The sequence below is a fragment of the Neomonachus schauinslandi genome, chromosome 16 (genome assembly GCF_002201575.2).
Source record: "Neomonachus schauinslandi chromosome 16, ASM220157v2, whole genome shotgun sequence".
NCBI classification, from domain to species: domain Eukaryota; kingdom Metazoa; phylum Chordata; class Mammalia; order Carnivora; family Phocidae; genus Neomonachus; species Neomonachus schauinslandi.
Genome location: NC_058418.1, coordinates 40,973,129 through 40,989,444, shown reverse-complemented (window position 1 = coordinate 40,989,444; position 16,316 = coordinate 40,973,129). Strand labels below are relative to the sequence as shown.

Here is a 16,316-nt window from a genome sequence, read left to right as displayed (position 1 = left end):
GAGAAACAACAGTAGACTTTCATGAGTAGACCCTCAATAGCCCTGTGCTATTCTCTAGTCACTGATGAGTGGCTCCTGAGGATAATATCCTAAAAAATGAGAGCAAAGAGTCAATGTGGGAAGAAAACTATACTAAGACTTTTTCTGTGTGTCCCTTTAGCAATTAAAAAAAATTGAGCCCAAACAACTTTAAAGTTTCCAGTTTTTCCTAAACGTTTACCACCACCAAGATCTCCTTGAACTCTTTTTCCATTAAACAACAAATAAACACGTGGGGGCAATATTTGCAGTACGATTTTTCCTCCAAGTTCCTAAAAAAGAAGCCCTAAGAAGAGTCCAAGTCATTTATTCATTCAAGTTTTTCAAATCATAACATTTCAACAGGCATCTTAGAATTCTGATGATCAAACCCAATTTTTATTCTATTTATTATTGGCACTGTCCCAAGGACCATAAAATCCTTTCATAATCATTAACACCACCACACTCTATTTTACATATCTCATCACTCTACATTTTACCCAAAGATTACCAAAAGGTCATAAAAGGGACAAAACAATTGGTACACAAGGGAAGATTATAAGAAAAATGCAGATTTGTCAATTACTGTGCCGCTGACAAATTTTGGTGATCATGGGAACAATTTTTTCCTTGCAAGTTAAGGGGACTGAGTGGCTTTTATAGGAACACAGAGCAGAAGCAAGGTCTGAGCCCTTCTCCAGGAGCTGAGAATGCATTCACTTACCGAGAAACTTCTTGTTAAGAAGGAGAGAGCCAGAGCCATTCCAGTGCTTATCCACAAGCTCTAAAAGCTGTCTGAGGACAGTGGCCACATGGGAGGTTCTGGCAGAGATCGGGGGACTGTGGTTTCCTGGCAAACCATGCAAACTGCCCAGGTCACTAGAAAGAGGCTCAAGAAAAAAAAAAAAAAAAACACCAACCATTTGTCATTCTTACACAATATGGGAAGTAAGAATCTGGACATTTAAAGTGTTAACATTAAAAAAAAGGGGGGGGTCATCTTTCAGTTTGGATTTGAATAGAATGTTATATATGTCCAAGCAAATATAGTTTATTCAAGGATAATTTCAAAGATAACAGTATACTCTTATAATTTTCTGTAGAGATTTTTAGAAGAAAGCAATAAATAAGTTTTGACACCTACATCTATGGCTCAATATATTAAGTTATGTAGTATAAAAAGATTAAACTTGCAGAACATTTTAAAAACATATTAGATATCATAAAATGGGGAGTATTTTTTATTTTTTAGTTTAAGTAATCTCTATACCCAACATGAAGCTCAAACTCATGACCCTGAGATCAATAGTCGCATGCTCTACTGACTGAGCCAGTCAGACCTCCCCAAAATGGGGAGTATTTTATTGTATTGTATTTTAAAAGATTTATTTTAGAGAGAGAGAGCACGAGGGGAGGGGCAGAGGGAGAGATAATCTCAAGCACACTCCAGGCTCAGCGTGGAGCCTGATGTGGGGCTTGATCCCATGACCCCAAGATCATGACCTGAGATGAAATCAAGAGTCAGATGCTTAACCGACTTTGCCACCCAGGCACCCCTGGAGAGTATTTAAAAAACTTTTACTCATAAGCTTATATTTAGTGTGTTAATATAGAATAAACATAAATGTTCTATAACATTTTAAAATTTTTATTTATTTATTTATTTGAGAGACAGAGAACATGGGCGGAGGGGAGGGGAAGAGGGAGAGGAAGAAGCAGACTCCCCACTGAGCAAGGAGCTAGACACAGGGATCTCAGGACCCTGGGATCACAACCTGAGCTGAAGGCAGATGCTTAACCGACTGAGCCACCCAGGCACCCCTATAACATTTTAAATGTTATATATATACACACACACACACACACACACACGAGATATGTAAACATATATATAATTTTTTTTTTTTTTTTTTTTTTTTTTACATTTGACAGAGACACAGCGAGAGAGGGAACACAAGCTGGGGGAGTGGGAGAGGGAGAAGCAGGCTTCCCGGCGAGCAGGGAGCCCAATATGGGGCTCAATCCCAGGACCCTGGGATCATGACCTGAGCCAAAGGCAGACGCTTAACGACTGAGCCACCCAGGCGTCCCTAAATGTTATGTTAAATGTTATTGTTGGACCTACTACTAAAGATACTTTTTATTTAGTAAGAATCTTATATAGACAAATGTATAGGTAGATCTGTCCAGTAAAACTCAAAATTATTTTGTATTCATTTAGATATGAGATATATGTTTATATGTTCATAAAAAGCAACTTTGAATAATTTAAGATTTAAGATTTTAAGATTAAAAACATCAGTGCTACGGAGTTCACTCTTCAGCCAACCCAGAAAACCTGGCAACTTCTGCATTCCCTGCTGTGGTAAACTCTGTCACTTCTTATTATCAGAGTCCCCACAAAATTTATGCTCTGGAAGTAGATTAGGGAATGTTCTCACTGTGACAGAAATGAGAAAATGCAGCAGAAAGGGAATGCCTTTCCTAAGGGCAGAAGACTCACAGGCTTTGGCCTGGCAGTATTAACCACTGGCCTCTAAAAATCCCTTTGAATTTGTAGTACCCTTGGTCAGAATCATTGCCACCCTCAACAGAACGCCATTGTGGTCTTGGATCTGATGTGTTTGTCGCACAAGCACAAACAAACCAATACTTGCCTCGCTTCCCGTAGCATCTCTGAAACCAATCTTTGGATTCAGGGTGGCAGGGCTATTGTCCTTCCGTTTGAATCCTCTCCTCGATGGGCTTAATGACCTCTTGGTCAGATTCTCTCTGTGTTCTGAGGTCCCAGTAGGCAACAGCCGTGTCCGTAGAGAGTCTCCCAGGGCAGAGTTGTTTGGCAAAGAGCCAGGTGCTGGTGTTAAGTCACTGAGACTGGTAGATAATTGTTGCTCTACATTTACCAGCAGAGCAGGGTCACTGTTGAAATGGGTTGTGGCATACAGATCTGTGAAGGAAACAGGCTGGGAGATGACCCTGCCTTTCAACTCTCTCCTGTCTCACTTCAACCTTACCCCACCTGGAGTCCAATGGTCATAATAACCTCTCCCCACTATACACCCTCAACTCTATGGATCCTTTCCCTTCCCCCTCTCCACCTGACAAAATCCCAACTCTGGTTAAATCCAACTGTCCATATACTCCAATCCTACATGAGAGCAGTAAGCAGGGGCTGGAGAATAACATGCATCTCTTCTGGGGCACCTGGGTGGCTCAGTCTTTAAGCGTTTGCCTTCGGCTCAGGTCACGATTCCAGGGTCCTGGGATCGAGCCCCACATCAGGCTCCCTGCTCCACGGGAAGCCTGCTTCTCCCTCTCCCACTCCCCCTGCTTGTGTTCCTGCTCTCGCTGTCTCTCACTCTGTCAAATAAATAAATAAAATCTTAAAAAACAAAACAAAACAAACATACATCTCTTCTGTCTTCACTGTTAAGTAGTATGTGAAGTATATTGCTCTGACTGCGGCCAGAGAAGACTAGACACAACTAGAAATATGTCCTGGTATTCTATTTAGCTATAATAGTACATAGTTATGAAGCTCACATGTCTACAAGTTTTCTTTAATAATGTATCTATCATGTTAAACTTATATCCTGCAGATTTCTGGAGGTTTCACTGGCTACTGATACCCCAAAATCAAATTTAAGAAATGCTGGGCGCCTGGGTGGCTCAGTTGGTTAAGCGACTGCCTTCGGCTCAGGTCATGATCCTGGAGTCCCAGGATTGAGTCCCGCATCTGGCTCCCTGCTCCGCAGGGAGTCTGCTCCTCCCTCTGACCCTCTTCCCTCTCGTGCTCTCTGTCTCTCATTCTCTTTCTCAAATAAATAAATAAAATCTTAAAAAAAAAAAAAAAGAAATGCTAATACAATTTAAGAAATGTTAACTCCAAAGTTTCCAGTTATACCTCTATCTCATGACTAGGAAAAAGGCCTATAAACGGACAGGAAGCTATTACCTGAACTAAGCTTCAAAAGCCTTCCGGTGCCAGAGTCAGGGTTTGACAGAGAAGTCAGTAAGTCTCCACAGGAATGAGATGCGCTGGCCTTCATGTCATTTGAAGGCTTTATGCTATATTCTCGGTAGTTCTTGCTTCTCTGAGGCCTTTTTCCAAGACTTCCGTGCAGGGATAGATTGTGAGAATAATGACTATCATACTTTTCTAGACCAACATCTGCAGGTAACTGAAAGGGATGGATCTGGCTAGAATCACCCACATCCAGACGTTTACCCAATGAGACATCATGGGTAAGCTGGTAAGTATCAGATTTTAGTATCAAATCCTTTTCTGGAGAAGAACCTGAAGACTTATTGTCCAAAAAAGATAGTCGGTAGCCTTCTCGAGACATCTTCTCTGGGGATCGGACCGTGGACTGACGAGGAGAGTAGTGTCTAAATTCTAACCACCACCAAGGGGAAAAGAAAACACAAAATACAATGAGAATTCTTCTTGGCTCAGTTAGGGTACCTCTGTTCACTAGACATACCTCTGCCAACCAGAAAAAGTTCTCAGGAAGAGATGGTTTATAATTTTGATAAATAGTAGCATAAAATGATAAAAGGACTTTTACATGGAACAACAACAAAATATGTTGGACACTGTGTAAACAGTAAAGAATCTTTAACATTCTGGAGATAAATTTCATGTCAACCTAATCCCCTAGGCATTTCCTCCTAAAACTATAGTATCAAGAGTTTTTCTAGATGCTGTTTTCATATAAAAATTTTGGTGTACCCCATATGAAAAGAGTTGTGATCTTATGTCTTCAGTCTATAGACAATAGTTGGTAGGTTTATGATTTCATAGACTCCTCACAATAATGCTAAGCCCACCCCCACCCCCAAACTCCACTCAGAGGTTCTAGGTTCATACACTGGGAACCAGTATCCTAAGCCAATTAAATGGCAGGGAATCCAAAACTATGAAAATCCCTAACCAGCTATAAAACATTTCTTTCAGACAGCTGTATGTTGTCTCTAAAGAGTGTCAGAGTGGGGCAAGTAGAAGAATTCTTTGCACTCTTCAGAGTTTCATATGTTTAAAGGTCTTCCTTAGGAAGCATACCTGAGTTAGTCACATTAACTTAAAAAAAGCAGAATCAAGCACTTTTTACCTCTATAGGACCTACAGAATATCAACGTTTTACCCAGGGCCAGCCTACACAGTGAGGGAAAGGTTGTAGAACAATATTTTTATGTAACAAAAAGATTCTAACAAGTGATGAGGTTAGATAATTCAGACTGTGCCTCTTATTGAAGACATTAAGAAAGTGGGATGATACATGTTCTTAAAGAATCAAAGAGCTTGTTAGCTGGTGAGGATTTTCTAGGCCAAAATCTAGGAAATAGCAAGGACACACATAAGTAGGTAAGACTAGCACTGAAAGTCACATTTACCCTCAGAAGTTTTAGGATAATAGGGACAGAAGTTCAACATCGATCCAAAGTGAGGAGTTATGACAAACCATCCCTACCCCCGCCCCATTCTCCCCACATACACATTAAGATGGAACCCCAAGCAGAATGCAACCTTCAGAGTAAAAGTAAACTGGAAGTAAGCCAGCCCTTGTACTGACTGGTAATCCAGGTTTGTATCATCTGGATTAATGGGGAACCTTAAGCTTTGAGCTTGGATTTAAGTGATCCCAGAATGATAGTGTCCTCGGTACTTGGTAGAAGCAAATGAAAATCTGATCTGGAAAAGATACCTTTATGTAAGACTTTAAATAATTCCTATAAATAGTTTTTCAAATATGTAGCAAATAGCCAAAGCAAAGGTAGCCAAAGCAAAGGAACAAAAAAGGAAACAAGACAACATAAGTATGAGTAGAAAAAAAGACAATAAACTTCAGATACTGGAATTAACAGATATAGCCTATGCAACAGCTATGTTTACTATGTATAAAGAAATATAAAACAAGCTGGAAATTTTCTGTTTATAAAAACTGACACAGCAGACTTGAAAAAGAACAAAATAAAACTTAGAGAATTGAAAATAGAACTATTGAAATTAAGAACTCAGCAGACAAGATTAACAGCAGATTAGACACAGCTGAAGAAAATGCTAGTGAACTGAAAGATGGGTCAGAAGGAATTATCCAGAATGCAGATCAGAACCCCCCCACCCAAAAATATAAAAGAATAAGAGAAAAAGAGAAAGAGGACAAAGTAAAGATATCTACTATATATATATATATATATATTTTTTTTTTAAAGATTTATTTATTCATTTGAGAGAGCGAGAATGAGAGAGAGTACATGAGAGGGGGGAGGGTCAGAGGGAGAAGCAGGCTCCTCACTGAGCAGGGAGCCCGATGCGGGACTTGATCCCGGGACTCCAGGATCATGACCTGAGCCGAAGGCAGTTGCTTAACCAACTGAGCCACCCAGGCACCCTCTACTATATATTTTTTTAATCAAGAGTCCCAGAAGGACAGATAGAAAGACTAAGACACAAACAATATTTGAAGCTCTTTCCAGAATTAATGAGACACAATTCACAGATTCAAGTGTAATAAATACCAAACAGGATAAATAAAAAGAAATCCACATATCATACCAAAATTGAAGAAAACCAAAGACAATTGGAAAATCTTAAAAGCAGCCAGAGAAAAAAAGACAGATTATCCTTGCAGGAGTGACAGACCTCCAGCTGACTTTTCAAAAGCAAAAACAAAAGAATACAGTGGAATACCTTCAATATTCTGAAAGAAATCACTGCCAACCTAGAAATTTATACCTGGCCAAAATACTCTTTAAGAATGATGGTAGAGGGGCGCCTGGGTGGCTCAGTCGTTAAGCGTCTGCCTTTGGCTCAGGTCATGATCCCAGGGTCCTGGGATCGAGCCCCATATTGGGCTCCCTGCTCGCCAGGAAGCCTGCTTCTCCCTCTCCCACTCCCCCTGCTTGTGTTCCCTCTCTCACTGTGTCTCTATCAAATAAATGAATAAAATCTTAAAAAAAAAAAGAATGATGGTAGAATAGAGGCGTTTTCACACAAACAAAAACGGAAAGACTTCAACAGAATAAACCCACACTAAAGGAAATTCTAAAAGACATACTATAAACTAGAGAAAACTGACCTCAGAAGGGAAATCTAGGATGAAAAAAGAAATGAAGAACAAAGTGGTAAATACAAAGATAAATTTAGATGAACATTGACTGTATAAGAACAATTTCATGTAGGTTTAAAAATATAGAGAATTAAAATCTATAATAATAATATTTAAATCAGGAGAGACTGAAAGGAGTAAAATACTTCAAGGTCTTTAAATTATCCAAGACAAGAGTTAAGTTATTAATTTTTTAATTATATAAGTTAAGGGCACATATTGTAGTTTGGGGAATAATAATAATAAAAGTATTGAAACAGTGTATAACTTATAAATAAACCAGTAGAGAGAAAAAAATGGATGAATAAAAACATAATAAATCCAAAAGAGGGCAAGAAAGGTAAGAAAAAGAAACAAGGAAGAGCCAGCCAGTAAAAAAGTCAAGAACAAAGGAAGTCAGAAATATTCACTCTTCAATCAGAAAGGCCTCACAGGTCACTAAGCATCCAGGGCAGCCCCCAACAAAAGCAGAGTTAGTTGACCTTACAGGGCCCCAGGGCTGAGACATCTCCATCTTCTCCCAAATCTCATCACTTCTAGGTTTCTCTGATTAGTGTGGAGAAAAATATTCCCTGAACAAAATACTTACCATCTTCCTGGTGATTGTCACTTGGGATCTCCCTTCTTGCCACTTCCTGCAAGGAAAAAAAGTTGAATGTCTAGGAAAAGAGAGTTGATGGGCATCCAGATGTGACCATACTAGACATTTCCTTTAAAACAAATACTATTTTAAAATAGTAATTGAGATAGTTTCTAAGTTACCTAAAGAGAATATCCAAAAACAAAGGAATCAACTAAATATTAATCTTTTTTTTTTTTTTTTTTAAGATTTTATTTATTTGACAGAGAGAGACACAGAGAGAGAGGGAACACAAGCAGGGGGGAGAGGGAGAAGCAGGTTTCCCGCTGAGCAGGGAGCCCAACGCTGGGCTCAATCCCAGGACCCCGGGACCATGACCTAAGCCGAAGGCAGACGCTTAACAACTGAGCTTTCCAGGCGCCCCCTAATCTGTCTTTTTATAAGATGAAGGTATTGTAAACTCAAACTGAAAAAAAAAATCTTACTTTTTACTAGTACAGTGTTGATAATTCAAATGTGGATTAATCAGAGCCCTTCATTCATTTTTTTTTTTTTTAAGATTTTATTTATTTGAGAGAGAGAGCCCAAGAGGGGGTAGGGTCAGAGGGAGAAGCAGACTCCCTGCTGAGCAGGGAGCCTGACGTGGGACTTGATCCCGGGACTCCGGGATCATGACCTGAGCTGAAGGCAGTCGCTTAACCAATTGAGCCACCCAGGCACCCTGATTCTTTTTTTCTCCTTCTAGCTATTTTCAGGAATTTCATTGCTCATAATTTATCAAAAAAAAAAAATGCAGACAAAAGGAGAAGTTGAATATAAAGTAGTTCTGCTTCCTGCATCATACTCACTCATACAAATGAGTCTTATATAATGGTTGTATCCCCCTCCCACCAATTTTTTCACTAAGAACTTATTCTTTTTTTTTTTTTTTTTAGATATTTATTTACTTATTTGTCAGAGATAAAGAGAGAGCACAAGCAGGGCGAGCAGCAGGCAGAGGGAGCAGCAGGCTCCCCAATGAGCAAGGAGCCTGTTGAGTGACTTAATCCCAGGACCCTGGGATCATGACATGAGCCAAAGGTAGATGCTTAACTGACTGGCCACCCAGGCGTCCCTAAAAACTCATTCTTAATTCTTGCCTCATCTTGCATAATCTCTATCTCCCCAATGCCCACAACTTCTATGCCATCTTTACCCCTTTTCTTCTTTTATGTTCCAATTAAGAGGCAGCTTTGGGAAAGCCACCCTTGAGATGTTAAGATGCAGTAATTAAAAGTCAGAGATAGCGGTGCCTGGGTGGCTCAGTAGGTTGAACCTCCGGCTCTCGGTTTTGGCTTAGATCATGATCTCAGGGTCCTGCGTGGGGCTCCAAGCTCAGCAGGGAGTCTGCTTCCTCTCTCTTTCTCCCCGCCAGGTCATGCTCTCTTTCTCTCTCTCTCAAATAAATAAATAAATCTTAAAAAAAAAAAAAAAAAAGCCAGAGGAGAAAAATGTAAGGAGTAAGTCAACAGGAGATGGAGACATTGAGTAGAGAGGAGAAATTTTAAAACCAGCCAAAACCTCTGTTGTATCCCTGTTTGAGAGCCATAATACCTGGCCTAACATGTGCTAAAAGTTGTATGTATAAATATACCACTTTTGATAATGGCCTAGTAGGGGAGAGGAAAAGGGAGATTGAAATTAATGGAGGAGGTCCTCTGCATCCTGTCTGCCCTTCTTTCCTTTTAAAGGGTCTAAAATGCCTTCATCAAACAAGTCCTCCTAGACCTTCATAAATAATTGAAAGTCAATGAATTGTTAGTATTAATCATTGACTAGTCAACAGATCAACAGGAAAGTGAATACATTACCTGTGTTCCCAGTGGGCAAGTGTCTAATTTCTGATCTGGTATACCATTGCCCTGGGTTGCAGAAGTACTCATTAGGGAATCCTTTATTTCCCGGTTGGGGAAGGGAATAAAAAGTCCTTTGTTTGAGTCTGTGTTAAAAGAAAAGGAATACAATGAAGCACTGACCAGACTTCAAAGGCAACATGTCTTAATGGAAAGATACTGGCAGGGAAGTCACAAGACTGAGAGCTAGTTCTGGTGCCACCAGTTGGAAACCATGTGAACTTGGGCAAACTGCTTAACCTCTCTGATTTTCTCCATTGTAAAACAGTGATGATAAAATCTAAACTACCTATCTCTTAGGGTTGAGGTAAGGTTAAAACAAGGTAATCGGGGGTATTTGGCTGGCTGTCAGTGGAGCGTGCAACTCTTGATCTTGGATTGTGAGTTCGAGCCCCACACTGGGTATAGAGATTTAAAAATAAAATCTTAAAAACAAACAAAACTATATCCTAGTCCTGGCCAGCCTAGAAACTGTTATCAAAAAGAGCCAGTTAGGATTTTTATTAGATTGGAATGCTTATAGAGAAGTTTTTGGGGGCGCCTGGGTGGCTCAGATAGTTAAGCGTCTGCCTTCGGCCCAGATCACGAGATCCCAGCATCCTGGGATAGAGCCCCGCATGGGGCTCCCTGCTTGGCGGGGAGCCTGCTTCTCCCTCTCCCTCTAACGTTCCCCCTGCTTGTGCTCTCTCACACTCTCTGTCAAATAAATAAATAAAATCTTTTTTTTTTTTTTTAAGATTTTTTTTTTATTCATGAGAGACAGAGCGAGAGAGAAAGGCAGAGGGAGAAGCAGACTCCCAAGGAGCAGGGAGCCCGATGCGGGACTCGATCCCAGGACCCTGAGATCATGACCTGAGCCTAAGGCAGACGCTTAACCATCTGAGCCACCCAGGCGCCCAATAAAATCTTTAAAAAAAAAAAAGTTTTTGCACATTCTTTTTTTTTTTTTTAGATTTATTTATTTTAGAGAGAGAGAGTGTGCACAGGTGAGGAGGGGGAGGGACAGAGTGAGAGTGAGAGAGAATCTCAGACTCCACGCTGAGCATGGAGCCCAACATGAGGCTCCATCTCGACTGAAATCATGACATGAGCCAAAACCAAGAGTCAGTCGCTCAACTGACTGAGCCACCCAGGCGCCCCTGCACATTTTTGATCAATACTTATTAATTGTACAATTTGGGGACCTTGAGTCTTCTGGGGGAACTTGGATGAAAATAAGAGTTTCTTGTTTAGAGGTTTGTTCCCCCAGCAGGATTATGTAAGAATTAAGATAGTTTCAAAAACTTGGGCCTTAGTCAAACACTGTGCTCTTCTGCTAGTTCTCATCTGGCTCTGGCAACAGAAAGCTGCTGTAAGCCAAGGCAACTGAGAATACACAGTGAATAAAGCCAGGTTTTTGAAAATCCAGCCCCTCAGGCCATTTGGGGCTCTAAAATGCTTCCTACTTCTGAGTTGCCTCCTGGGACTGAAATTTCCTATTACTTCAATATAAAATGCTCTTTCACCATTGTATTTGATAGAACTACTTTTAAGCTCTCAAAGTTTATGTTCTCTGGCTCCTATTGCACTAGTAACACAGAAAAAAAAAAATAAAACAAAGTAAAGCAGAAATTACTGGTCTTAACCTGATTCTAAGTAGAAAATGAAAATGGTAAGTAAGCTGTGATTTTGGGTTCAGGACTCCTCTTAACTTCATCATACAGAACAATACTTAACACTTCCCAGGTGTCCAAGACCCTGCTCCATCCTGGTTTTTCTTTTACTGTACTTATATTTTTTCCAGATTCACAGGTTCTTTTTCTTTCAAATTCCCCAATATCCAAGTTCTTTGCTGAGTGCTCCCATACCTTCTCTTTATCACCTAAATTTGGATGACCCAAAATCTTTTTTTCTTTAAAGATTTTATTTATTTATTTGAGAGAAAGAGACGGAGATAGCAACAGAGAGCATGAGCCAGGAGGAGAGGGAGAAGCAGGCTCCCTGCTGAACAGGGATCCCAACGTGGGGCTCGATCCCAGGACCTGAGATCATGACCTGAACCAAAGGCAGACACTTAACTGACTGAGCTACCCAGGCACCCTGGATGACCCAAAATCTCCATCTCAATTCTGATCTCTCTTTTGATGTCCAGACCTAAGTTTTTTTAACTGTCTCCAAGGAGTGCCCCTGTCCTAGACAAAGAAAAAGTCAGTATTTTCTAAACCAGCTCTTTATTTTCACTTCCAGGCCTACTGCTACTGATGCTCCCCACCCTCCACTCTAAACCACATCTCAGTACTGGCATTACTATTCAATCGATCCCTCAAGATAGAAACTAATTCTTTGCCTCTCATTCATCTCAAATTTCAATCAATTATCAAATGCTATAGAATCACTTTTTTGGGGGGGAAGGAATCTTTAACTTTATTTGCATACCTTATAATTAACCCTTTTACAGTGTATAGCTCAGTGATTTTCAGGATATTCACAAAGTTGTCAACCATCACCACGATCTGATTTCATTATCCAAAAAGAAACTCAATTAGCTGTCACTTTCAATTTTCTCTTCCCTGCCAGCACCTGGCAACCATCAATATACTTTCTCTATCTATGGACTTTCCTATTCCGGACATTTCATATAAATGGAATAACATGATATTTGGCTTTTTGTGTCTGGCTCCTATCACTAAACGTGATGTTTTCAAGATATACATTGTAGATGTATCAGTACTTCATTCTTTTTTTTATGGATATACCATATTTTGTTTATCCATTCATCAGCTGATGGACTTTTGGGCTACTATAGATATTGCTGCTTTCATTCCTGTAGAAGGTTGATTGCGATGAATTTTTCTTTGCTATTTTATTTTTTTAAAGATTTTATTTTAAGTAATCTCTCTACCCAACGTGGGGCTTGAACTCACAAACCTGAGACCAAGAGTCACATGCTCTACCAACTGAGCCAGCCAGGTGCTGCCCCTCTTTGCTGTTTTAAAATAAAATACCTATTAGATCAATATATTTTAGGTGTAATTCTACTAAAAGGTAAAAGGAACTGGCTAAAAGAGTGAGCAGGACCCCTTTCAACTCACAGAATATATGCGCTATTTCCATGTAAATTATCTTTAGTAAGGCACTCATTGTTCTCCAATAATCTGACCTTCTACCCAACATAAACCTATCCAAACCACATGATCACTCAACTATGACCTGCTATACTCATTACCACTTTCACACAGCTATTCACAGCAATCCCACCAACCTCTTAGGCGATCCCAGAGTTCCACAGCCTTTAATGGCTGAGGACTTTGTTTCCACACCTGCCACAAAACCTTTTCAGGTACGCTCTCAGCACAGTCTGAGCTTCTATATCTTGTGCCCATCCACATCAGTGTTTCTCAAACTCAATATTCTCACAAACTCTGAGAATATGAATCCAGTTTGAGAAGCTTCAATTTAAGAAGCTCAGTATATAAAAAGATATTTTAAAAAGCAGATTGTATTGGGTGACAGTTTGGCAGTTTCTTATAAAATTAAACACTTGGTATTTGCCCAAAGGAGTTGAAAACTTATGTCCACACAAACACTACACATGGATGTTTATAGCAGCTTTTTTCAAAATTGCCAAAACTTAGAAGCAACCAAGATGTCCTTCAGTAGGTGAATGGATAAATAAAGTGTGGTACACCCAGACAACAGAATATTATTCAGCACTAGAAAGAAAGGAGCTATCAAACCATGAAAAGACATAAAGGAACCTTAAATGGATATTACTAAGTAAAGAAGCCAATCTAAAAAGGCTACATACTTAATGATTCCAACTATATGCCATTCTGGAGAAGGCAAAACTATGGAGACAGGGGAAGATGGCAGAGTAAGCAGCCCGTGCATCTGTCCTCCACTGAGGCAACAATTACACTGGCAGAATCTGTCTGATGTAACTATTTTGGAATTCTGGAGTCTACTGAAGGCTTGCAATTTCCAGGGGAAGACCTGGAAGCTAAATGGAAGTTAACTTCAGTCAATTTTAGCTCTTGGCAGTATCAGTAACAGCTACCCATGTCCCACCCCTCATGCAAAAGAATGAAGGTACACCCTTACCTAGTCATCCCTTCCTCCCCTCTAGCCTGGCAACCACTGATCTTTTTACTGTCTCCATAGTTTTGGGGTTTTTTTCCCAATTACTTTTGTTGTGGCTAAATACACATAACACAAAATTTACCATCTTAACCATTTTTAGGTGTACAGTTCAGTGGTATTAAATGCATTCATAATGCTGTGCAACCATCACCATCATCATCTTCAGAATTCTTTTCATCTTATAAAACTGAAACTATATCCATTAAATGATAACTCCCTACTTCCCCCTCCCTGTAGCCCCCGGCAACCACCATTCTATTTTCTCTCCCTGTGATTTTGACTGCTTTAAGTACCTCATGTAAGTGGGATCATATAGTGCTTGTCTTTTTGTGACTGGCTAATTTTGCTTAGCATAATGTCCTTAAGGTTCGTCCATGTTGTAGCATATGTCAGAATTTCCTTCCTTTTTAAGGCTGAATAATATTCCATTGTTTGTGTATATCACATTTTGCTTATTCATTCATCTGTTGACGGACACTTGGATTGCTTCCATGTTTTAGCTGTTGTGAATAATGCTGCTATGAACATGGGTATACAAACACCTCTTCAAAATCCTGCTTTCACTTCTTTGGGAATAGGCCCTAAAGTGGAATCACTGCATCATACAGTAATTTTATTTTTAATTTTTTCAGGAACTGCCATACTGCTGTCCCTGGCATCTGTACCATTTTATATTCCCACCAAACAATTGGACCAACAGTTCCAATTCTCCACATCCTTGCCAACATGTGTTATTTTCTGGGTTTTTGATAGTAGCCATGCTAATGGGTATCATTCTAAATGATTGGTGGAAAAGCACTGTTTGGAACAACTGAGCTAGTGGGAACTGTTCTCCAGAAAGCTTTCTCCTAGCCTGTGGCACAACCATTAACATGGCATAACCACTTTAGTCATACTGGATTACCAACAGTGCTTACAAGCAACACTCCCCAGGGGTCTAGCACAAACATAATTTTCAGTAGAAAGCAAAGCTCTTTAATGTTTCAAAGTTGCAACATAAATTTTATATTAAAAAAAAAATCCAGGCAACAGCTGGAGCTTCCAAGAACCTTTAGAAATGGGCCCTGTGTCTGGTAAAGTAGTTTGTTCTCAGTAGAGACTATACACCTTTTTTAAAAAAAAGATTTATTTATTTGAGAGACAGAGAGTGGACAGGAGAGTGGGGGGGGGGGCAGAGGGAGAGAATCTTCTAGCAGAATCCCTGCTGAGAACCGAGCCCAATGCCCCATGAGATCAGGATCTGAGCCAAAACCAAGAATCCCACACACTTAACCGACTGAACCATCCAGATGCCCTGAGACTATGCACTTTAAAACATTTTAATTTATGGGATGAACCTTTATGTGTGCTAATGATGTAATATGACATAAATGAAGTCTAACTCAGCTCATACAAAAAGAAGCAAATTATGGGCGCCTGGGTGGCTCAGATGGTTAAGCGTCTGCCTTCAGCTCAGGTCATGATCCCAGGGTCCTGGAATCGAGTCCCGTGTCGGGCTCCTGGCTCAGCGGGGAGCCTGCTTCTCCCTCTGACCCTCTCCCCTCTCATGCTGTTTCTCTCTCGCTCGCTCTCTAAAAAATAAATAAATAAAATCTTAAAAAAAAAAAAAAGCAAATTATACTTCAATGTATCTTCATCATTCTGGAAATGGATATATAAATGTTTTTACCTAGAAAAAACACAAGGCTGTATACCAAATTATTAATTGGGATTCTCTCTAGGGGACAGGCTTATGAGTGATTAAAATGCTGTTCTTCATATTTTTTAGTATTTTCCAAAATTATTACAATAGAATTTCATCAGGGGTGCCTGGGTGGCTCAGTAGATTAAGTGCTGACTCTTGGTTTCTGCTCGGGTCATGATCTCAGGGTTGTGAGATCAAGCCCTGAGACAGGCTCCACACTCAGCAAGGAGTCTGCTTGAGATTCTCTTTCCTTCTCCGTCCCCCTCTGTCCCTCCCCTGACATGCACACTAATACATAAATAAAATCTTTAAAAAAAAATAGAATTTCATCAAATTTTATTTTATTTTATTTTATTTTATTTTATTTTTATTATTTTTTTTTTTTAAAGATTTTATTTATTTGACAGAGAGAGACGCAGCGAGAGAGGGAACACAAGCAGGGGGAGCGGGAGAGGGAGAAGCAGGCTTCCCATGGAGCAGGGAGCCCGATGTGGGACTCGATCCCAGGACCGTGGGATCATGACCTGAGCCGAAGGCAGACGCCCAACGACTGAGCCACCCAGGCGCCCCAAATTTTATTTTATTTTTTAAAAGATTTATTTATTTTAGAGAGCACATGAGCAGGGAGGGGATGGACAGAGGGAGACTGAGAGAATCCTAAGCAGACTCCCCACTGTGTTATTTTTTAATTAATTAATTAAGAGACTGCTTGATTGGGGGAGGAGCAGAGGGGGAGAGAGAATCTTTTTTTTTTTTTTTTTTTTTTTTTTAAAGATTTTACTTATTTATTTGAGAGAGACAGAGAGAGAGAGAGCATAAGCAGGGGGAATGGCAGGCAGAGGGAAAGGGAGAAGCAGACTCCCCGCCAAGCAGGGAGCCTGATGCTGGACTCGATCCCACCTAACCCTAAC

At 40.1% G+C, this 16,316-nt stretch overlaps 1 protein-coding gene across 1 annotated transcript in view; it reads right to left on the bottom strand.

Moving 5' to 3' along the window:
• LRRC36 (leucine rich repeat containing 36) overlaps positions 1 to 16,316 on the bottom strand; it is a 43,653-nt gene that overhangs the window by 6,719 nt on the left and 20,618 nt on the right. Inside the window, exons 6-10 of the mRNA XM_044922236.1 lie at positions 9,561 to 9,688; positions 7,720 to 7,789; positions 3,977 to 4,417; positions 2,679 to 2,968; positions 746 to 911 (exon numbers count right to left, since the gene is read on the bottom strand). Coding sequence (XP_044778171.1) covers positions 746 to 911; positions 2,679 to 2,968; positions 3,977 to 4,417; positions 7,720 to 7,789; positions 9,561 to 9,688 — 1,095 coding nt within the window. The remainder of the gene's footprint in view (positions 1 to 745; positions 912 to 2,678; positions 2,969 to 3,976; positions 4,418 to 7,719; positions 7,790 to 9,560; positions 9,689 to 16,316) is intronic.